Source organism: Cydia strobilella, chromosome 1 (assembly GCF_947568885.1).
Source record: "Cydia strobilella chromosome 1, ilCydStro3.1, whole genome shotgun sequence".
Classification (NCBI taxonomy): domain Eukaryota; kingdom Metazoa; phylum Arthropoda; class Insecta; order Lepidoptera; family Tortricidae; genus Cydia; species Cydia strobilella.
Window position 1 is genome coordinate 7,284,710 of NC_086041.1, and position 24,911 is coordinate 7,309,620.

The following is a 24,911-nucleotide window of genomic DNA, read 5'->3' on the forward strand; positions in this document are numbered from 1 at the left end:
CGATGTATAGACAAATACATAGGCAAATGCTACTTAGGTACTCGATATTTACCGTCGATGGACGGTATTTCGGTAAAGATTTTCTAAATCTTTTATACTAGACGCTTGATGCCCAAAAGGGACGGTAGTTCGGAAGGGACGACAAAGGGACGGTGTGGCATTAAAAAGGACGGAAAATCGTCCTATTTGGGACGATCTGGCAACACTGATGACAAGTGTTGACAACAACTTGATTGTTGAATGTTGATGTTGGTCATGTTGGCGAACATTTGGCGAAACTTGTCAGTGTACTTGCCAGTTTAAAAAAAAGCTGAACGCGGTTTACCTGGGTTTACGTTAAATTAATCTATGAAAAATCTTCCTTAATATTACGCGTAGAGCGTAGATACACATCTTTTATTTAAAATTTAAAACGAATTTATTCTAGGTATTTTCTCAATAACAAAATGGTTTTCACATATGAACGTTTTTAGTAATAACTAGATCAAACTGTCAAGTACACAAGACAGTCATGACAGAATGTAGAAAATAATTCCTTTTGACATTTCAAAGTAAGGGACACGCGAACGTAGGCAAGATTTCGCCAGCGTTCGCTCTCTTTTACCAGGTACTTATACGCTTTTTTACAAGTCCCAAGTTAAATTTTATACATAATACTTATGTTATCCTTAATTTCCTTTTAATACTACAGTTTGCAATTTATAAAAACTGCCAATACAAGTTGAGGTTATGTGTGAAATTATGCCACATATGAGACGAAATTGTTGAATTGTAAATTACAGCTGGTTAGTGTTTTTTAATAGTTAGTTTTCGTTGACAGTTATGTCTCGAAATAAACAGCATGAGGAGACGGACAAGCTCACGCGTATCGCAATTGTGAACGCCGATCGCTGCAAGCCGAAGCGATGCAGGCAGGAGTGCAAGAAGAGTTGTCCGGTGGTGCGGATGGGCAAGCTTTGCATCGAGGTAACGCCCAACGACAAAATCGCCACCATTTCGGAAGAACTCTGCATCGGTTGTGGTATTTGTGTCAAGGTAAGACCTTACAAGTTACAAGCTGTATTTGTCATTTCAGAAAACAAAGTGATCAATAACCGCAATGTTTATCATGGTCATGTTAGTTTACCGTTTTTAAGATATATTGTGTAACAAAATTATATTATTAAGCTCAAATTTCCCTAACCATTTTGTGCCTATAGCTGTATACAGATGATTTTTGGTATCCCGTCTTGTTATGGTTGCAAAATTGTCTTAGAATACCTGTCCTAACTTTTAAATTAACAATTATTGACATTTAAAGATTTTGGAAAAAATCACAATTTTTTTATGCCAGTCAATTCCATTTCTATCCAGGATCAAAAGCTTCTTAGAGACCAACCTAGGTTAGGGCACTAGAAAAGCCAGAAACACTGCTGTTTTGACATAGTTTTAACATCAATACATAAGATAGAAAAATAGTTCCAATTAGACAACTATTTGTATTGTTGGCATAGTAACATAAACCATTTTTTTTTAAATACAAACATTTGTGTTTTGATGTATAAGATTATGCTTATGAGTAAGATTAATATACAATTTGTCCACAGAAATGTCCATTTGATGCAATTACCATTATCAACATCCCGTCAAACCTGGAAAAACATACAACCCATCGCTACTCCAAGAATTCATTCAAGCTACATCGCCTGCCCATCCCGCGACCGGGTGAAGTTCTTGGGCTTGTTGGCCAGAACGGTATCGGCAAGTCTACTGCCCTTAAGATCCTTGCGGGGAAACAGAAACCCAATCTAGGCCGCTATTCTGTAAGATGTAATTTAGACAGATATATAGGCTTGTTTAATATAACTCAACCTACCTTTGCTGCGGCAATTAGTGTAACTTGTAATTATTATGTATGGGGTCTTTTGACCTCATCCTGCAGTGAATGTGTTAAGTATATTATTTAAGAAACCTTGAAGATCTCTAATTTCACACATGACACCTGTTTTTAGGATCCCCCGGACTGGCAAGAGATCCTCTCCCACTTCCGCGGCTCTGAGCTGCAGAATTATTTCACCAAGATCCTGGAGGATGACCTGAAGGCCCTGATCAAGCCTCAGTATGTGGACCAGATCCCCAAGGCTGTGAAAGGAACAGTTGGACAACTGTTGAATAGGAAAAATGATATGAACAATATAGATCAAATTTGCAAGATGCTTGGTGAGTTGTATTTTTTTGTTTGTGTGTATTTCGTTATTTGATGTTTGTTAAATTTTATAGAAATTAAATAGTGTTGTTAGAAATAGCATTTTGTCAATTGTACTCTGTAATAACAATTTAAGTACAAAATCATACAAACATGAATAGTTGTCTATATATATATATATCGTTTGTTTGAGCATGTTTCTATCAACTTATGAAACACTATTAATGTTAATAATACATTTTCATATAGGTATTTCATAACTGGAAGATTGATAATGCAATATTGTTATAATATTTTTTTTTTAATAGTTAAGTGGTAACATCTTCTTAAGTCTTATGGAGTAGTGAGTTTTGACAGTCTACAGATGTGTAATTGGTTCTCATTTAGCTCAATTCCAATGTTTCCAATCTATTGTTCTGCTTTTAAGGACATGATACATTTACATTGTTAAGACCATGTGTTATAACTAAATCTACATAGTTGATTATTTTTGTCATAATGGTGGTAGCTTTAATGCCTAATGGTATGGTCAAACTACTTTATATGCCTAGTCCTAAAGGGTGTCACTTGCGCGAAGACACACCAGTCTCTTTTTGATTAAGAAAAACTTTGTGTGGAAACCGGACAATTCCCAATAAGGCCTCCTCTGGATTGGGAAGCAGAAAAGCCGGATCAATGCCAGGAACATCATTACATCTAAGCTTTAATGACTTTGCCAGCAGGTACACAACATTTTAAATTGCTTATCCTTAGATCTCTCTCACATCCGCGACCGCGAGATCGCGGCACTGTCCGGAGGAGAGCTGCAGCGCTTCGCCTGTGCCATGGTGTGCATCCAGAACGGGGACATCTTCATGTTCGACGAGCCGTCTTCCTACCTGGACGTCAAGCAGCGTCTCAACGCTGCCCGCACAATTCGCTCGCTCATCCATCCTGATAAGTAAGGCTTGCATGTATGATAAGGCAAATATTTGTAAGGTTGTGATACCCATATCCAGTTGTCTAGCTGTTTGACCCATGATGCCTCTTCTAGGCCGTCCTAACTGTTAACCGTTTTTTAAATTACTTGCTAAAAATAAGTCACTGATAATACTTGCAATGCCAGAAAATATCTTATATTATCCTAGTTATGTTTAGTTTCTATAATTAAGTTTATTTTAAAGTGTAGGTATTTCTTTTGTACAGGTTCATCATCGTGGTGGAACATGACTTGTCAGTGCTGGACTACCTTTCTGACTTTATTTGCTGTCTGTATGGCGTGCCTGGTGCTTATGGTGTTGTGACTATGCCTTTCTCTGTACGAGAAGGTTAGTTTCTAATATTAAGTGATTTAAATTTGAATATACACATAATATAAATAATTATTGATTAAATAAATGCAGTAACCATCAAATACATTAAACTAAATGCTTACCAAGGTGGCTTGTTCATGTTCAGATATTTATGAGCATATGCGGCTGATACAGTGTACAGCGAGCTGTAAAAGGGCGTGGACGCATTATGAATGAAATCCATTCATAAAGTGGCCATGCAGTTTTGCGGCTTGGTGTACTTGGGTCATTAAATTTCTGGCGGTGTAAATGAACTGGCCATACATTTTATGAAAGTTTGTATAAGAAAACCCCAAAAACTAAATAAGTAATAAGTAACGTTTTTCCTCAGGTATCAATATATTTCTTGATGGGTTTGTGCCCACTGAAAACATGAGATTCAGGACTGAATCCTTGGTCTTCAAGGTTGCTGAGTCAGCAACTGAAGAAGAGGTCAGTATTTTTTTATTTACCCAAACTGAGTTCTTGAAAGGTTTTATACTCATTGAAATAGATTTTGTTCTGTTGTGAATGAAATGAACGAATGAATAAGTACACAGTGTACACACTGCAGGTAGGTATAGGCAATGAGGATATAATAAGATAGAGCGGTACTGTCATAGTAAATTTTGTAACCACTGTAAATTCACTGCCATCTATCGACATGCTTTAAAACTAAAAATGAAGATTTATAAAAATACGTTAAAATGTATTTAAATATGGATAAATGATTTTTTTATTTCCATTAATCATTTTTATATGATTTTGACCCATGTTCTTTCACTGATATGCGTTAAAATTATAAATTACAAACGAAACCGTCAACGCCCTCTATACGAGAGTAGGCCAAAACTAGTGGCGCCATCTGATCGAGAATCAAATTTTCGTGATTTTCGAGGCACGTTTTTTACTTAGACTGTATCCCTCTATTACGGAGTTATATCTATCTTTGGTATAGGTAAACAGATACTGACCGTTGACCCCCTCAGCATACAAACTTCTGATGTAGAGGGTGGACTTCCGTGGATCTGACTTCGTAAATAAATCTAGAGCTCGTTTACGACCGTTAATACTTAATAGTTGCCGTAAAGTTAGAAAGAGATTTCTGCTGGTATACGAAAAGCTTTCATGATACTGGTTCCTGTAATATGTATCAATTTATATTTTTTAGATTAAAAGAATGAACCACTATGAGTACCCGGAAATGTCGAAAAAAATGGGAGATTTCAATCTTCACGTGAAGTCCGGCGAGTTCTCAGACTCCGAGATTTTAGTTTTGCTCGGAGAGAACGGAACCGGAAAGACGACATTTATCAGAATGTTGGCTGGCAACTTGGAACCTAATGAAGGTATGTAGCACAGACTGCACAGTACATATTTCGTTGTAGACAGTTGTCACATTCAAAGCCAATGAGTATCCAATGAGGGCTATCGTTTTTTTGCTCACCAGTTGGCGCCTCTGTTGATGGTGGTCCAAAAGACTAAAGAACAGCTGTCAGTCATTGAAGTGACAAGTGACATTTGACATTTCAAACTATGGAAAAGACCGCCATCTACACTAGCGCCCCTAGCGGCGAATTCATACGCGTTATAAACTATATTTTTACTTGTTTTTACCCATGACGGAAAGAAGGCAGATATTTAGTTTGGACAATGGCTAATCCACAGTGGTTTGTTAATCTTATCGGTTATCGAATTGCGCTATTTGCTGTTCTTTTTTCAATATGTCAAGAGTAAAAAAATCCCGATTAAAGTGAATTGAGCATTACAATATATAGTTGGTCAAAACAAATTGTCAGTAAATAAGAACAAAAAAAAACTATACCCATCCTTTTCTTTTGGGTAATAGTGTAAGACAAAGATAGTATGATTCTCTCTATGTTTGGAATGAGACAGTCCTTTGACAAACTATAAATTACTGAAACACTCCCACTTTGTCAATAGAAAAAGGCGCGAAATTCAAATTTTCTATGGGAAGACAACTCTTCGCGCCTACATTTTTAAATTTGCCGCCTTTTTCTACTGAGGTCTGCCAGAGTATAATATTCTTTAACTTTATTTTTCACCAGAATACAAATGAAAACAGCATAAAAACTGTAGAACGGTAGACAACGTGCGGTCATAATGCCCAAATGGCTCGTACGCCGTCCACTAGTCGAGTTGGTCAATTATAGTTGGTCAAACTAAATTGGTAGTAAATGAGAACAAAAAAACTATACTCCTCCTTTTCTTTTGGGTGCCAGTACTAGTGTAAGACAAAGATAGTATGATTCTCTGTCTATGTTTGAAATGAGACAGTAGTTTGACAAACTATAAAAATGTACCTTGAACACGCCCGTAGTAAAATATCGATTGATTTTTTTTTATACACATCTGGCAACACTAACATTCAAACGTCACTTTTGTGAAAGTTGTCAATCGGTTTTCGCTTCATTGTGAAAAATGAATTTTATAGAATTCTAAAGAAAACTGTGTTATAATCTGCATCGTTTACTAAAATAAATGTAGCGTTACGTGTATTACGATAATTTTCGATGACAGATCACAAAGGTTTTGCTTACGTGTTGAGGTTATAAGTGTGTTATCGAAATATAGCTAAATGTATTGTTAAAAATTGTTATGGCTAGAACTGAACTATTTGATCTCTACTTTCATCCTGTGTTTCAAAAATGTTTACGACACGCGGAGTCTTCGTTATCCACTGATGGTAATGTGCATTAGAGTAATTTGCATACAAGTTACACTAAAATACAAATATTCGCGGACTGCTAACTATTTAAACACAGCACGAGTGCCGTAAAGACTTACGCCCGCATATTTGACGAGATTATTGTGTTATTGTTTAAATTAATCAATTGTATCGCCTTGTAACCAGTTATAATGTTAATATACAATTTACAAGGATTATCACTACATAGTATTAAACAAAGTCGCTTCCTGCTGTCTGTCTGTCCCTATGTATGCTTAGATCTTTAAAACTACGCAACGGATTTTGATGCGGGGTTTTTTAATAGAGTGATTCAAGAGGAAGGTTTATATGTAATATACATCAGCAATCCACCTGTGCGGAGCCAGGGTGCCATATTGACGGAAAGAGTGTATGGCACATATTATTTTTATAGATTGCACTTGTCTCTTAAGAACTTGTCTCCCCACCAAATGTATGGTGTGAAAACACATGGATTCGGGGGAAATAACATATCATTTATATATATCTAGGCAATTGAATGTGCTTACTATTAAATTCACTAAAAAAAAACATCTATTATGCAAAGTAACTTACGTTTAAAATTATTATTATTATTATTTGTAATGCAGGCAGGCAGTTTAAACAACTGATAATGCCTGTATCCAGAGTCATAAACCAAGTTCTCAGTGTTGAGTAGAATTTGCTTTGTGCTTATCTAATTTATTCTTAAACTCATTGACACTTTGGGCCGCTACTACATCCCCTGGGAGTTTGTTGTTGTTGTAATTGATATAGTAAAATGTAGTAAAAAGTAAAATGTAGTTGATATAGTAGTTTATTCTTTCCTCAGGTTCGGGCACCCTGCCGCAGTTGCACATTAGTTATAAACCACAGAAGATATCTCCCAAGTCACAGGGCCTAGTCCGAAGCTTGCTGCATGAAAAAATTAGAGATGCATACATTCATCCTCAGGTAAGTTATCATGCCAAATAGTAAAAACTGGTTCCACTCCTGGTTGAGAACCATTAATTAAAGAAAAACAAAACTCATGAACACAGACATGATTTGGAATTGATACAAATATATCTGAAGTATACATATACATATATACATATGTGGCTTTCCATCAGAGAAAGGTCCTTATGCTTCATGTGCATAAGCAGGCAAAAACCACATATAGCTAGCCATGAACAAAGTGGATCCTTGCTAAGGGGATTCACTTTATAAGGGGACTACCCTGAAGTCTTCTTGTCAGGACATGTGCAGGTTTTTAGTCCTTTTTCAGGATTTTCGTTTAAGTGGGGATTTTTTAGAACCCATTTTATAATAAAACTATATGATTAATTTATTACAAAGATTACACGGAAATGTTTTTTAAAGAATTGTATTTTTTTATTGTTAAAAATGAATTAATAAGTAAGTGATGTATAAAAGCGGCATTGTAGCCTAATTAATATTTGAGTGGTGTCCTTATTCCAGTTTATCACGGACGTGATGAAGCCCATGAAGATTGAGGAGATCATGGACCAAGAGGTTCAGAACCTGTCGGGAGGTGAATTGCAGCGAGTGGCATTGGTGCTGTGTTTGGGCAAACCGGCCGATGTGTACCTCATTGACGAGCCCTCTGCTTACCTAGACTCTGAACAGCGTTTGGTTGCAGCTAAGGTTATTAAAAGGTAAGCAGATTTAGGCTGATTTTAGTGTCACGCGGACTGTCCGCGCGGATCGCTCCACACTGCCAAATTGTATGTGGAAGCTGGCTTGGCTGGTTGTTTTTTTTTTTTTTTTTTTTTTCAGATCAGAAATTGTATAACCTCAAAAGTGGTGGTAACTTTTTTCACGAAATATTGTGTTGTTTGCATATTATTGTACCGCAATATTATATATATCATAGAAACCCTAGCATTTCGGAATAAAAAGTTATAATTACTTACCACTAGTTTTGAGGTTAGAAAAATTCTAATCTTACAAAAACGGGGTATAACTGCTAAGTATCATGCTTCAGATACCTCTTTTATCTCTCAATTTCCCCTTGTTTATGGGACTGTTGGATGTTTTATAAAGTGCTTTGTGTACTTACGTAGCACCATTATTTATTTTCTTAGTAACAGACTCCCTCACACATGTATTATGAACTACACATACGACATTCCTTAGATTCATCCTCCACGCGAAGCGGACAGGCTTCGTGGTGGAGCACGACTTCATCATGGCGACGTACCTGGCGGACCGCGTGATCGTGTTCGAGGGCACGCCGTCGACGGACGCGACGGCGCACGCGCCGCAGTCGCTGCTCAACGGCATGAACAAGTTCCTCGAGCTGCTGGGCATCACGTTCAGGAGGGACCCTAACAACTTCAGACCTAGGATCAATAAACATTCTTCTGTGAAGGTCAGTTCATTAGTGTACAAGTTAACCTTGATATGGAGACAGCTGTCAACTGTACTAAATATGTACTCATCTTCGAGCAACGCCAGGGAGGGGCCCAAGTGATATCTTACCGTACAAATCAGTCTGCAATTTTTTGCGGGGGGAAACGTGCACACAGTAATGACGACACAAGTACGTAGAAAATGACACACGTCAAAAACAAATCTTGCACACCTCGATCTCTTTTTGTGTATAGATGAGTCACAATACGCATAGCCACTAGTACAGTTGTACCTATACTTCGGCAGAGGGGAAATAATACGAATGCCGTCTTCCCGGTGTTGCTTGAAGGTACTCATATAACAAACATTGCTTTCAAAGTTAGCACTCCAAAAGGCCGCATAACCAACAATCGCTTAAATTCGGCCAGATAGTGGCTTAGTGGCCTTTAGAAGATACTTTAGGCTTAAGATTAAAAAACATCTGTCTTGAAAAGTGAGTTGGGATGTAGGATGTACTGTTACTAATTTCGTTTCTTCGGATTCTTCGTTCTCCGTATTTTTAGAACAAGTGCAACCAAAGTCAACTATACTGTGTAATTACAAATCAATGTTTTTTGACCTGAATTTTTCTGTCCATTTTTTGACAACTGCAGAATTCCGGTTGTGCTAATAAAATAGACAACTATAAATAAATTGCCTTTGTTATACAGTCATGTCAACAAAATAGAACGCAATAATGAGGCCAACACCAAAAATGTAGTTAAAATCAATGCAGGTACTGCCGATTGTTGATATTGATGGGGGATTTTTAAGTCGTAAACAAGGAAAGCGGGTCAGTGATATACTTATGCGTAGGTATTAATGTTTCCCCTTGTGTTCCAGGACATGGAACAGAAACGGGCAGGCCAATACTTCTTCCTGGAGGACTAGACTGCCGAAAGACCACGATATTTATATACTTCGCCGGAACTGTATCTGTCACAACCGTGATGGCCCGCCATCCGTGTATTTCCATTATATTACTGTAATAAAAATCAGTTTTATACAACCACGTTTGTAATTATTATTTATTTTTTATACCTATTACGAAACATAAATGCTTGCACTTGGAAATAGTGACTTGCCAAATGGAGAACAGAAATGAAAAAGAGGTTTCTTATAAAAGCATGCTGGTACCAATTTGGATGCGGTTTTTCCCAATGGGCTAAAACGGGACCCTATTACTAAAGCGAGGTTTAGACTAGCAAGAACTTGCATGCAATTTTCATTCATTACATTGCGGTATCTGATAAACATTGTGAATGCAGTTTCTACCTTAGTAGTCAGCAATGTAACGTAAATTGCATGCAAGTTATTGCTAGCCTAAACCTCGCTTTAGACTCCGCTGTCTGTCGGTCTGTCCGTCTGTCACCAGGCTGTATCTCATGAACCGTATTAGCTAGACAGTTAAAATTTTCACAGATGATGTACTTCTGTTGCCGCTGTAACAACAAATACTAAAAACAAAATAAAATAAACATTTAAGTGGGGCTCCTATACAGCAAACGTGATTTTTTTCCTGTTTTTTGCATATTGGCACGGAACCCTTCGTGCGCGAGTCCTACTCTCACTTGGCCGGTTTTTTTCTTATTTAAAAGCAGGTTTTCAAATGATGGTTCTTAGTTCATGTTTATCAAAATCGGTACATCCAATTATTTGGGTTTTTTTTATAAATATGTTGTTATCTTAATAAAACAAGTAAGAAATTATGTCATTTAACTTTAACTGCAACAAATACACCTGACACTGAATCCTGTTTATTTTTGTAAAAATTGCTCGTTCAATAATATTAGGCGTTAGAGAACTCGGGAGAACGAATTGAGTACTCTGCAAGAAAACCACAGACCCACCACCGGCGGTTTTCTGTGGACAAACCTTTAAAAAAATGTGACAAATAGAGTCGCACCACAAATGTACATTCCTTTTTACCTTTTTAATACGGAACCCTAAAAGGCCTAAAAACGTTTAAATCTGGAAATCTAGCCGCGGTAAACATTTAAGATTACCTAAATGATTTACCTAGGGGTACCTACCTTACGCTATAATTAACAAAACGTTCCCAAAAAACCGGACAAGTGCGAGTCGGACTCGCCCACCGAGGGTTCTGTACTATTTAGTATCATATGTGAAAATTTCAACTGTCTAGCTATCACGGTTCATGTGATACAGCCTGGTGACAGACAGACGGACAGCGGAGTCTTAGTAATAGCGTCCCGTTTTTACCCTTTGGGTACGGAACCCTAAAAAAACATCTACCTACTAAATAGACTTGCTAACAACTTGTTAATGGCATCGAACCAACATCAAGTTTATCAATCCGGTGACTCACTCTTCTCCGAGCGATACGAGTGATCTAATTCAATCGCGAACCTTGACCGGAAGTTTGGGGGATAGAAACCAGTTTTATACAGACAGGGCGTATAAATAAACATGTCTCATACGCCGATTGAGAATTAATTGAGGTATTTTTTACGTAACTACATAATTACAGAATACCTAATACTCAGCAGCATAGTTCGTCACATATTCTCTGTAATTTCGAATATTCATTCATGGGGCGAGTTTTTCCGGCAATCAGTATAAAGATAACTTTTACCCTATACACAGATACTCTCAATGGTTATATATTACATTGCACCCAATAAAATCTGAAGGAGCCGACCTGAATCAGTTCAACGCCACATCGGCCACATGCAATGCATTATGACTTATGGCTCACACATGTATGAGTATTACTATGACGGTGAAACCTGTATACAGTACAAAATACACGTTTGTGCAATGACCTAGTCATGGTTGATACGAGTCATTCAGATCAACATATGATTCAGCTCAGCGGATGCTAGTGAGTAATATTTGATGACAATCTTAATGAGACTCAGATAGACTTCTTCGTCAGAGTTAAAAAAATTGGGAATTTACGAAAAAATACCAAACATACTTTGCTGTTTGAAAATAGTGAATTAAGCAGTGTCACTCACTACGCTCGTGTTTCTTTTATATAGAATCTTTTACTTACAGCAAAAAGCAACTTTACGGTCTTGTGTAGCTTTTATTTTATGCTTACGCGGCGTTCGGTGGTTCGAGATCGCCCACGTAGGACACTTGTATAGGTATCAAAGGATTGGTTCACGGTACACGCCGCGCCGCTTCGCGTTCGCGTGTTGTTCGCCTACGTAGTACCAGACCTACGCTGCGTTAGTTATGTATATTGAGTGGTGATAGTTCACAGAATGCAGAGGGAATAGCGTCAATAACCGCGACAATGTCATTAATACAATACTATGGGCATTAAGACACAATAACAAGTCATCAGGGTGCTATGAGTCTATGACACTATGAGCAAATAGGCCTAGGGAGGGAGAAAGTGCAATCGAGAGACCACGGAGGGATTAGACTATACTGGGACCTCATCATTAAATAAGTACTTACTATTAATACTATGGCACAATAACAGTTATCACAGTTTGTACTACAGCTTTACTAGAGGATACAATATGAGCGTAGGTATAAGGAGTGACAATGGGAGTACGGAGGGATTAATCTGAACTGGGATCGTATCATTAACAACTGATATTAATACTATAGTATACCTACGTAACAGTTTGTACTACAGATTTACTAGGATACTATAAGTTCAATGGGAGTGCGGAGGGAGCTTGTTGGGTGACCGCATCTTGTATTCTGCCGCCGAAGCCGCCGGCGGCGCGGTGCGATGACATCACCGCCGCAGACGAGATTACGTGGAACAGGGGTCGACTCAATGCGGCTTTTATTACATTGTTTTATTTGTATTGACTTTAACTTTAATATAATTTGAACTAAGTATTTTCAGGGCCTCGGTCACTGAAGAGCTAGGTAAGTCACTTTTTCTTTAGTAATTGGTAAGGTACAGTATACCTATGACATCTATTTTAGTTTATAATTTATATGTACTAAAAACAGAATAAAATAAATATTTAAGTGGGGCTCCCATACAACACACGTGATTTTTTTGCCGTTTTTTGCGTAATGGTAAGCAACGTTATTAGTAGGTATAGGCATATTGATTTCTAATTAATATTGGGGTTTCGATTGTTACTATATTTCTTTTAAGACGAACTCAAACAAAAATCTCGATCATTAAAGTACCTACCACTTTTACCTATAAACAGTTTTGTAATTATATTAGTAGGTAGTGTCGAAAATTGCAAAAAGATAGGTCAACATGTGTAAATAAATATATAAAAAATAGTAAAATAGATCAAAAACTTGTGGAAAAGGCCCTACCTACCTCTGCCGCGACCTTTCCGACCAGACAATAGTACATTTCGATGCTAGTGCGGAAAGTATATCACAAGAATGACATTTCCGCACGTGTATCGAACGACGTTTTTTAATACAGTTGCGAAAAAATAAGAAAAGCAACAAGAAAGGAACGGAATTCGAAACAGTTCAGGTAGTTTTATATTATTGTCTTCGGTTACCGCGATAGTTACTCATGAAATAAAACTATGAAAACGGATTATATCGCGTATATTGAATTTATAATACATCCCGACGTTTTTCGAACTCTTTACAGCGTTCGTGGTCAACGGGTCACCCGTTGACCACGTAGTTTTATATTATTAATTCTGTGACATCATTGACATTGACATTATGAAGAAGTGTTTTTCTAGTGTGTATTCGACTAGAATAGATTTTGTTATTATTATTGAACCCACTTCAATGAAAGTTTTTTTTTCAAATGCATGTTCTATAAGACAGAACAATTGTAAATATTAAAACATTGTACTATTATTACCTAAATATCGTTATTTATGATTATTTGTGTATCGTATATTTATAAAAACAATATCGAATGTTGCCTTTAGAAACTTAAAACATTCTTGCAGCACAGAATAACTAATAGTACTACCGTACAGAAAATTCACTCCTTCACAAAAGCCAGATTTAGGTATAAAATTATACCTACACTCGCCGCCTGCAAGCAAAATTGAAACTTATAACCGCGCACGAACCGTGAATCTTCTTTGCGCGCCGCAGTTTTATGACCGAGCTGCGAGTGTCGGCACGGGGTTGTCACTTGACAAGTTTTTGTACCTATACCTACTGATTTATTATTTTTAAGATAAATATGTAGGAATTACAAACGTTGATTCTGTAAACATAAAATTTATGGCCGGAGATAGTATGTCTGATTCTCACGGAAGTAGGTATGCCACAGAAGTACTTATTCCTTTGAAAATATGTCGGTCAATATAGTCCGCCGGAATTTAAAAAATATGTTTTTCTGCTTCCTTGTTCTTCCGTTTATTCAGACATCCGTAAACAGAACATTATCTTTTATACAGATTAGATCGCGATTTAGGTTTCGAAGCCATTGCGTATTTTCAATTTTGCGCGAGCGCCACGTGACACGACTATCGTGCGAGCCGAGCGGCAGCCCACTGCCATACACCTTCCCGGGCGGTGCGCCGGCCAAATATACCTAAACTGCGCAGTGACACCCCCCTGCTTGCAGTAAGAAAATACGCCTCTTCTTTGACAGGCGTTCCGTTCCATTCAGACAACTTATTAAGAACGGTTTTTCAACATTAAAAAATAAACGTGTTATAATACTTATAATGATGAAGAGGTAAGTAATAAAATATGAAATATGCATATTTTTCGTATTCTTACATTAACAGTTGGTATTTATGTTGATTACGACGTTTAAATGAAACTAATATTAACACTCATCAATAAGTAGTCATGAATTGGAACAAGTAAAAATTTAAAAAAAATTGGAAAAGTAAAAAGCACTAGTTCGCGAAAGCCAACTTTCCGCACGCTAAACAGCCACGAAAAGTAGCACTTTTTGAGCAACTGTATTAAAAAAAATCTATAAGCCAGCATTATAAATTAGACCAAGAGTTGCCGACCCCTTACCGGTTCAGGGAGTGAGAGAGCAACAAAAACGTTGATACGAGCTGCCGACCGACACCGACCTCCGCGTTTCATTCGTGTTCATTTCGGAGCCGTGAGTCCGTGGACTGGGTGTGTCGCTCTACTGAAAAACAAGTGGGTATTATAACCAAAATTTTCCAAATACTTTCAAGACAATTACCGTTACAGTGACTTTAATAGTGTTCGAAGAAATATACAGCAAATTTTTACATGAATTTTGCTGAAAATAAGTTTTCGCAAAGTAATAAAATTCCGTGCCGGCCGGTTGTTTGCTAATCGCTAAAAGCCTGGTTGGGTGTGCTGGTGTGCACTTCTTACTAATGGAAACTTATTTTTAGCGGCTAACGGGAAAATTGTGTATTCATAAAAGGAATTTATTTTTTAGAAAACAATCAACATGAGTGGACAACAGTACTACCCGTACAAGGTAAGTTTCCAACCCACATTATACCTATTTAATATAAGCGGATTCTTAGTTCTATTGATTCTCGCTAAGATGACATCATCTTTTTTCAAGGTTGTAAATTAAACAACTTGAGACAGTAAAAACATAATAGGTGATAGTGTTTTCAGATACGGGGTTAATAGATTTCAATGTTGCTGTTTTAAGTTGAATCAAGGCCAAATTAACACAGTTTAAAATCTCACTAAGAGTTAAGATAGACTAAATTGAGTGAAGTAGGTAGATTTCAATTTATATATGTACACCTAATAAAACGCAGATTACTCAGGTCACCTTAAGTTAATTAACTTTGCATTTAACTAATGACTTGGTACACACTGGTATTTAAGTCAAGTGATAACTCTAAACTGTTTCCAAATATGCCAACGACCACATTAACACTAATAGGTAACTATTTACATACATATAGGTACCTATTTGCTTAAACATATTCGTGGAAATCCGTCACACCCGACTCCACCCTGTAATAAAGTTTAACATCTACTCGTAACTACCTGACTGACCTACAAAGAACCTAGTCATATAATATGTACTATCGGGAACATTTGCGGTGAACCACCTTAAGAACGAAAATCTTTTAAACGTCTTGCAGGCGGTCAGGCGATAACACAAAAGTGATGACCATCAGTATGGCACTTAAAAAGGTTAGTTCAGGTGAAGTTTATTGCCGTCCATTGTTTTGTGACGGCCGGCATTTGCAAACTAAGATAAGGAATCCTAAATGCAACGCTTTATGTGGGTAGCTCGATAAGATATTTGTATTCAACGATTTTTTTGGGACGCGAAAAAACAAACTTCACCAGAAATGTCGATTTTTCCATACATAAAATTACCGATTAGAATTCAATCCTTGGTATTGTCTAATTAGTATCGAATTGGCGCTATTAAATGCGATGCGGCTCACGTGCATAGGGCCTAAGTGGGTTTACCTTGGGTGTGCAAAGAATGACAGAGGCGCATTGTAAGTGAGCAAACTGCATAAATGAAACTCAAGCGCCGTATGACTAACTGAAATTACTTATGGTGAATGATGTCATCGTCATAGAAAAGTTATAAATTAACGTATGTTTAATATGCTGTTAGTTTTCTTATATTGAAGGATGTCTGCAATAAATTATGTCCATCAGGATTGTGAGAGATGAAAACTATGCCTAAGCCAACCTATGTATTGCCGTTACTGACGGGTTACCATAAAACTTTTTTCAGAACTCGATGTCTGTGTCTGTGTGTGTGTCGAAGTGTGTCTCGATGTGTGTCAAGTCTGTGAAGGTGTTGGCGACGTAAAGTCTGAGTGAAGTTGGCGACCGCTAGTCGGGTGGAGTTGCGCAAAGCGATGGGCTAGGGAAGGAATGTTCCGCAATACCTATACAGTACACAATTAAATCAAACAAGTATAAATCATTAATTGATAACTCTTAAAGGTAAATTTGTTAAACATGCAGGATCATGAACCTTTATTTCAATAATATATATAAAAGAAGACCAGGTATATTGTTCATAAAAGTGCCTCCTCTTACATAAAACTCGAAAATATTTTCAACAGTTGATGTTTGAACTGTTTAAATTTTTCGGCAGCTATCACACGGGTGTCGCATCCGGAAACATTAGGTACTTAATAATAATCATCAAACTGAGTAGTTCCAGTATTTAACATGTGTATTTATTGCAGTGCACCCCCACGGTGTACCCCGCCGAGCCCTTCGATCCGGTGGCGGATGCCGAGACCCTCCGCAAGGCCATGAAGGGCATGGGCACGGACGAGAAGGCCATAATCGACGTGCTGTGCCGCCGCGGCATCGTGCAGCGGCTCGAGATCGCCGAGACCTTCAAGACTAGCTACGGCAAGGTAAGACCGCCTGTACGACCAGCCAAGGGCCAGCCAACTGTGACAGAACAAGCACACCAACGCACCTGTATCGTGGACTTTAAAGAGGAAATCACGCCATGGCAACCGTCAAGCGTCAACAAACTTAAAATCTCTACAATCTAAACGTGGCCCGAACTACCCGAAGGTATGACCTGGAATTATCCACGTGGGAGGTACCTGTTCACTTGTGATCCAAGCCTGAATTAACAAAACCGTCAGAGGACACGGTCACTCGCTACAGGAACACTATCTTCTGTGCTAAAATTCCAAGTATAGATACTTTTTCCATAAATCGAGGATATTTTCGACCTAAACTCACTTGACTACCTTTGCGTAAGATACTTTGTCGTCTGGTTTATCCTGTTTTGAATGTTATCGTGATGTCATCCGATATAAACAATTTAATATAATAAATGCCAGTATGCCGGCCTCAAGGCCGCATCTAGGTGTGAGTCAGGAGCATGGCTTCATGCATTACCTTCCCCCCAGTTAGGCACGCTGCTGGATAATGATTCTTTAAGGATTGCGGCTGCCTTATGGTTGGGTTCGAAGGTTTGCGAGTTGCATAGATGTATATGTGGAGCCATGGTTCAGGAGGACGGACACCATGGGCTTAGCTGCCAGAGGTGCGCTGGTCGTTTTTCGCGTCACCACGCGATAAATGAGGTAGTTCGCAGGGCTTTGGTCTCAGCCAACGTTCCCTGCGTCCTGGAGCCTCCGGGTTTGTGCCGTTCGGACGGCAAAAGGCCAGATGGTCTTACGTTGGTTCCTTGGCAGAAGGGCCGGTGCCTCTTATGGGACGCGACGTGTGTTAGCACCTTTGCCCCGTCCCATCTGAATCACACCATCAGTACTGCTGGCTCGGCTGCGGAGTATGCGGCCAAACAGAAGCATTTAAAGTACTCTGCCTTGGAACCAACGTATGAGTTCATACCGGTGGCGGTGGAGACTGCAGGATCTTGGGGTGCGGAGGCTAAGGAGTTTGTGTGGCAATTGGGTCGGCGACTGAGGGAAAGGGGTTGCGATCCTCGCTCCGGATCGTATCTGGTCCAACAGATCTCCTTGGCAATTCAACGGGGCAACGCTGCCAGTGTCATGGGGACTTTTGGACCGGCTACGGTCCGAAGTGGGGACTTGGCCTAGTTTAATTTAGTGTTTAAGATTGACAAAGCCTGTTGCGGATTATATCATTTGTTAGTAGGTGACGAAGCCTGTAGCTGATTTATTGTTGTAAGCACTTGACGAAGCCTGCGTTGCTGATCATGAACTATGTATTGTACATTTAAATTAATGCCAGTTAAATCTGGTTTATATAAAGACCTCTTTAGATGAAGATACAGGCACAGTTATAACTTCATTATTTAGTTTAATTTTCTAGTTCTTGAAATTACAGTCTAAACAATCTGACCTGAACTTCGGACGAAAAGGTATTCGCTAATCGCATACCTTATCATTAACATGGAAAAACGTTTACTATTTTGGCGTTTGCAAATAACGCACCTTTTTTAACCGACTTCAATTTCATAGAAGGAGGTTCTGTATTCGGTTGTGGCTATTATTTTTTTTTGCACAGAAAGTTGTTAATAATATTTTATGCATAGCTATATTATAGCATTAGTTGTTAGCTAACTAACCCCGCCCCGAATTAAACTCACAATTTAATACATCCACATCCTCAATTCTGTTTTCCCACGCATTAGGTACTTCTAAGTTTGGTACCTAAAATATATAATTTTGTAAACATAGAAAAACAACAGGAAAAGTACAAAACATATAAAAGCCCGCAGTGTACGAATTATATTACCTACTCGTATAAGGAGAATCCGTACCTGCTCAAGGTAATCTGTACAGCAACGCCGGAACTATTATATGAAGACAAACTATTAAGCTTACTTTTTAAATATAATAAACAGGGAGCAAAAACAACCTGATAACATCAGCGTCAGTAGGCAGCCTTGACAATCGTAGTTACCTTACTCAGTGATTCACACGCCGAAATCATTTCAATGAGGAGTGAGGACCTTGCGGAACGGGCAGTAAACAGGCCAACTATGTGAGTCAGATATTAATTTCCCAAGAACAATAGCGGCCTATTTATGGTTCCAGATATCTCGTCTATTAACTACTAGTTAGACACAGCCCCTATCGTTATAACGTTTGTGATATATCTATTTACATCTTACTTTTTTTTATTAGGTAGGTATGTACTATCAGTTAAGTACATTACATCTGGGTGGGTTGTTTAATTAACTGTTGCGTGTTAACTTTAACCTCGGTTATTTAATTTGACTCGTCGCTATGTTTTAATCTAATTCGTTACGCATTCTGCTATTTTTAAAACAGGAATAGAAAAATGTGAAACGGCTAAAATATACGGTTTTTTTAACCATTCACGCTATAGCATTTCATTCACATTGGAAATAACTTACTATATTTGATGCGCTTACCAAAAGTACCAAGACGCCTAAACAATTCTGTTATCATACTGTCACGATGATATCATTTGTGTACATTGTACTGTCTCCGCGACCTTCACGTGTCTGCCACATCATATTAAAGGTAAAAAATTACCTGCACCCTAAAAATTTACCTACCCTATACACGGTGGCCAAAAATAAGTGCATTCCCGTTGCCAGTGAGGTTTTGGGATTATACTGAGCAACTTTTACTATGGGACCAACCCCGAAATCACGAAAAAAAATTTGCTGTTTCATACATTTTGGCTGATCCATTTTCTATGGCAGGGTAAATTTTTTTTCGCGATTTCGTGGTTGATCTCATAGTAAAAGTTGCTCAGTATAGTCCCAAAAACCTCCCTGGCAACGGGAATGCACTTATTTTTTAGCCACCCTGTATAATTAGAGTTCTAATTCCTTTATTAGAAAAAGGTTATTCGTGTAATTTCAAAGGAAAACCACATCTGGATAAAACGCGGTAGAGCAAAAAAGATATTTCGAGATATATTTAAACTCTTTAGGAGTATTCCAGCGTAGCAAAACCGTCTCGTGTGATGCGGAAGGGTCCTGGATTTTCCCCAGGCTACCATCCCCCCACACAGTCCTACAGCTCTAATGGCCCTATAGTGCAATAGAGGAGTCGTTGCTACGGTACGCTTATCACCATGCCTGTCACGTTCTAACAAGTATGTGAGTGCGAAAGTGACAGACTTACTGATAGGGGAAACCATGCTGCGCGGGCAAGTCAGGTTCAAGAAAAAAAAAGAGATATTTTTTATTGAATGGATCCATGGATTGTAGAAAGTTACCTCTGTGGATTTAATTCAGTATTGTCGTCAACATTGTAGAATTGTATGTATTTTGATTAATCATTGGAAAAAAGGAATTATCTCAAGTTGAACGTAAACAAGTCCTTCATTTCGAGATATGCTTATTTAATATTTATTAGAGGTATTACAGGATACTGAAAGGAGTGTTGCTGATAAAGAACATACCTACATATTTTCCCTTTTCTGTGAATCATTTTTGTCAATTTATATTCCTTAGCAACTAAATCATATTTAAAGCTTGTTTATCTTATTTAAAAATTACCTTTCTATCGTAGTTAAATAGTGCATAATTATTCAACTTCTTTTACGTATTATGTGCGTGCGCGGGATATTTAAGACATATTATGGACATTTAATTAATGTTGACTGACGAACGTTAAAACGAACTCACCCGCCCGAGTCACAAATAGCGCTTGCTCATTATAGTCATATTATTCTAGAAAGAGATCAATGTTCACTTCAACAATTTCCTTGTTTAAGCGGAAAAATTACCTTTAAAATATAATTAAGGAAAGGTAAAATAACACGACAATATAAAACCTATTTAAACATTTCTAGGAAATTGTGGGCGTAAACCTGAATATTTTTCCTGCGAAACAGATGAATAGGTACGTCCGTCTTATAATACAAGCCAAAATAATTTAGCATACCTATTCTATTTATAGAAATCGGCAAAAATGAAAAACACTTACGTATCTAAATAACAACCGATACCAGGTAGGTAGGCTCCTTCCTCTCATTCGCTCTAACGTTGGATGTATAATGTGGCGGATGAAAAATTGTGTGTCCAACCATTGGCTTGATCAAGTCACGTAATTTGTAACGTAACAGTTTTAAATGTTAACCGTATCTATTCTTGTAGGACTTGATCAGCGAACTGAAGAGTGAGCTGAGCGGTAACCTCGAGAACGTGATCCTCGCGCTGATGACCCCCCTCCCCCACTTTTACGCTAAGGAGCTGCACGACGCCGTCGCGGGGCTCGGCACCGACGAGGAAGCCATCATTGAGATCCTCTGCACACTCTCCAATTACGGCATTAGGACCATTTCCGCTTTCTACGAACAGCGTAAGTTGGGACAGCATTGGATGCTATAATAAGTCATCAATATAGCTTAAACATCATTGGACTTAGGCTTGCAATGAATGAGACTAAAGATAAATGGGAGCTAAAGCCTTTTCTGTTTAGCCCTATGGTTGACTGGTAGTGAATGCCTATAATGGCATTAAGTCCGCCTGTTGTACACTTTTTATGTGCAATAAAGTTTAAAATAAATAAAGTGAGTAACCCAGAAAAGATAAGAAACACGCACACTTACATTTATTTAATAGCATGTTCCTATGATTATATGATAATACTGATGACATATTCTGCTACACCGTTTATTAACATGAACGTTTCTTCCAGTGTACGGCAAAAGCTTAGAGTCAGACCTAAAGGGCGACACCTCCGGACACTTCAAACGCCTGTGCGTGTCGCTCTGCATGGCCAACCGCGACGAGAACCAAGGCGTGGACGAAGGCGCCTCCAAGGCTGACGCCGAGGCCCTCGCAAACGCCGGCGAGGGACAGTGGGGTACCGACGAGTCCGTGTTCAACGCCATCCTCATCACCCGGTCCTACCAGCAACTGAGACAGGTCAGTTCAAACCTTTTGTTCTTCTGCCAGTTCTGCCAACCAGCGTTTACAAAATCTTGGCATCAATATTTTCGTGCGCGTTTAGGAGTTTCAGAACAGAAAAACACAGAATTAGATAGCCTACCTAAATAGTTAAATATAAGTCTAAGTCTTACTGATGTATTATTTACGTTTGCTTTACGTGATGGTGTCACTCAAAATGTTACGATGTTGTCAGTAGGTATTTGAGGTCATGTACCTAATCATAAAACCATTAATGATTCGAATGTTGGCACGATGTCAAAAGGGATTGTTTCTACAACTAAAGCGGTCAATATTTTATTGTAATTGCACAGTCAATTACCCTGTGTTGCGTGAAGGTACTCTTCTTAAACTTTATTATCCTTTTCTCTTCATATATTTTCCACTTTATCCGACATTTAGGATTATCTTTATTATCATAGTTCACGGATGGCGGGCCGGTTAAACAGAGCGTGTCGATAGTAAAACGCGATACTACTATTTTACGTCAATTACTATTCTATTTTCATCCCATTTCATAAATAATCATCGGCAAAGCGCGGTTTTATGTCGAGGTCGATTGAGCCGATATCTGCAATTAGCGCTGGTGTTAGAGCGTCAATAATGTAATTAAAATTATTGGCATTTTTATAGTAGGTAAGTAGTTAATGATGGCACAGTACGTCTCTTAAAAAATTGTGGACCAAATAGACATCAGCCGGCCTAGCCAAGATTTACATTACCTACCGTTTCGTTCGTTACGGCGCAAACGATTGGCATCTTGGCTAGGCCCTCAGATCAGATAGTTTAATTGAGTCGCTTAACTTCAAACTCGGGTAAATCCATCTGTCAGATTAAGCGATTTTGGTATTAAGAAAAGGTAATACGGTGGATATTTGCTGAGAGGGTCGAATGGATTTACCCGAGCTTGAAGCTAAGTGACACAATTGCTCCTCCAACTTCCCGTACCACACATCGTATAGGGGGTTATAGTGATAACATAAAATGATTTATGACAGACTGTAACTTTAATCAAAATGTTAACCGTGGGGCTAGATCGCTCGTTCAACAAAATGTTATTACCTAACTCATAAAGATTTCATTTTATGCCAGGGTTATGGAAAGCTATGGGCACGGGTCACACAGGGTGACCTCATTTAACCCGTAACTGTCGACATTTCCCGTAAAGAGGGTTTTAGACGACTAGGCTTTCATAGGCTATTAGGTACCTACAGTACCTACCTACCTACTTAAAATCTGAGTAGGTAAGTACAGCCTAGTTTCCTAAGAATATATCAAACGTTTTGATTAGCATTTGTGCATGCCCGTAGCTAGCTTTGTGTTAAAGCAGTATGTAGTATGCTGATAAATAGGTATCGTACATTTTGAAGCAGTTTCGGTGCAGCATTGTTGTGTTAAAGAGATCTAACCCAGACATCAGAGATGTGACCCAATTACAATAACAGGTTCATATGGGTAAGTATACTTACCCATATGAACCTTGATTCATCACCTCTATAGAAAATGTTTTTAGCAAATTCCTTTAATTCAACAAAGCTGCAACGATTATACTACAAAATTTACAATTTACAATGTCTGATAAAAAGTTGTTATACTTAAAAACTATTAGTTCGCCGTTCGATAAGCACAAACACTCTTCCGTCCGCATCAAGTCCGCATATAATTCTGAATCACTTTTTAATAGTCATACATTATGGAACATTTCTCAATTGAATACGGTAAATCATCAATTATGTTGATTTATGAATTTATTTTACATGTTGGTAGGTAGGTATACATGTGCTTATTCAATATCGATTCCGGTTTTGCAAAGTAAATAATTTATATTCTTGACTTGACAGAATAAGATCGCTAACCAAATGACTTGTGACTAGTAGTTTTTATATTAGTTTTTAATCTTGTTGTCATCGCAAATACAAAAAGTGCATTTATTGTCCATGTATTAACTTACCTTTCTACGTCAGATCTTCGCCGAGTACGAGGCGCTGACGGGTAAGGACATCGAGGAGTCCATCAAGAAGGAATTCTCCGGAAGCGTGGAGAAGGGCATGCTTGCTATTGGTAAGTTTGAGTAAACCTTTTTTTGCAGAGATATTACGCTAACATTTAAACGGTGTGTTTAATTTTGTCCTATTTAGGCACTACACCACCACCCTTACAAAAAACACACAATTAGTTTGCTGTATACACAATTATGTGGGTGTAAGTATCACGATGAAACAGAAGTGCCAAAAAACATGCACATGTTCCACAATGACTACTCGTACAAATCGCAACAATCGACAGCATGACGTTGCAAGGTCGCCTCAGTTAGTCATACGATCATACGCAGGAAGCGAAGTTGATGCGGCCTTGCAGTCAAACGCCCTGTTTTTATGTAGGTTATCCACCATTTGAAAAGGTCACAAACAAAAACGTCTCACGTAATTAATCCCTGTTGGGGTTTCCGTGATGTGGTGTCGTGACTGAATCAGGAGCGGCTCGCGGTGTGATGGATGGCCAGCTTTGTCATAAAGTAGATACATAAAACACTCCCACTCAACACATGATGACATAATAGAGAAAATAGTATTTTTAATTAAGTAGTACACTGACGTTTGCGTGCGAAAAACCGTTGCACTACACATACGAGTAGATACCCAAACCTATTTGATATTCTCTAAAGTAAAAATATTTTTTACTAAAGTCCAACTAAAACGAAAATTGTAAATTATAATGAAGATTGTACGCACTACACGGTTTTGCAAATTGTTACACTACCGTTACTATTGAATTATGTATAAGTTCTACTTGTATGTAAGTCGTTCAATTTCTTAATAAATTGCATTACCAATTGAATTGAATAATGGTTATTGAGATGAGAAGTTGATTTCACCGTTGTGGCTACAATACACTAGGACTTGTTACCTTGTTAAGGTTCAATCAATTGTGCCTATACCTACAAGAACATACATGTTAACGAACTACGATTACAGACGGTTCGTTGTTTTTGTTTAATATGCATATAGAAATGTTATTATTTATCAGACTAAACGTCGCTATAAGTTTTGCAAAATTTGACGAGCTCTGATATTTCCGACTGAGATGTAAATAAATTGTAAGAAAGAACATACA

The 24,911-nt window shown here is 38.1% G+C and overlaps 2 protein-coding genes across 7 annotated transcripts in view; both read left to right on the forward strand.

Annotated features, from left to right (window-relative positions):
- The window catches only part of LOC134755897 (annexin B9), a 75,478-nt gene that overhangs the window by 46,967 nt on the left and 3,600 nt on the right, over window positions 1-24,911 (forward strand). For 4 of the 6 annotated variants that reach the window (XM_063692569.1, XM_063692559.1, XM_063692579.1 and 1 more), the window contains exons 1-6: window positions 14,526-14,638; window positions 14,910-14,951; window positions 16,657-16,833; window positions 21,003-21,207; window positions 21,547-21,776; window positions 23,762-23,858. In XM_063692569.1, coding sequence (XP_063548639.1) covers window positions 14,922-14,951; window positions 16,657-16,833; window positions 21,003-21,207; window positions 21,547-21,776; window positions 23,762-23,858 — 739 coding nt within the window. In that variant the 5' untranslated portion in view covers window positions 14,526-14,638; window positions 14,910-14,921. Of the gene's footprint in view, window positions 1-7,224; window positions 7,229-14,525; window positions 14,639-14,909; window positions 14,952-16,656; window positions 16,834-21,002; window positions 21,208-21,546; window positions 21,777-23,761; window positions 23,859-24,911 lie in introns of those variants that run through there. The other 2 variants (XM_063692603.1, XM_063692595.1) reach the window with 2 other exon arrangements.
- LOC134755870 (protein Pixie) lies at window positions 497-9,608 on the forward strand. Its single transcript, XM_063692511.1, has 12 exons — window positions 497-607; window positions 821-1,035; window positions 1,587-1,802; window positions 1,992-2,199; window positions 2,939-3,125; window positions 3,371-3,492; window positions 3,848-3,948; window positions 4,667-4,844; window positions 7,035-7,156; window positions 7,664-7,860; window positions 8,342-8,576; window positions 9,440-9,608. Exons 2-12 carry the CDS (start codon window positions 823-825, stop codon window positions 9,485-9,487), a joined length of 1,827 nt encoding a protein of 608 aa, XP_063548581.1. The 5' UTR covers window positions 497-607; window positions 821-822; the 3' UTR covers window positions 9,488-9,608.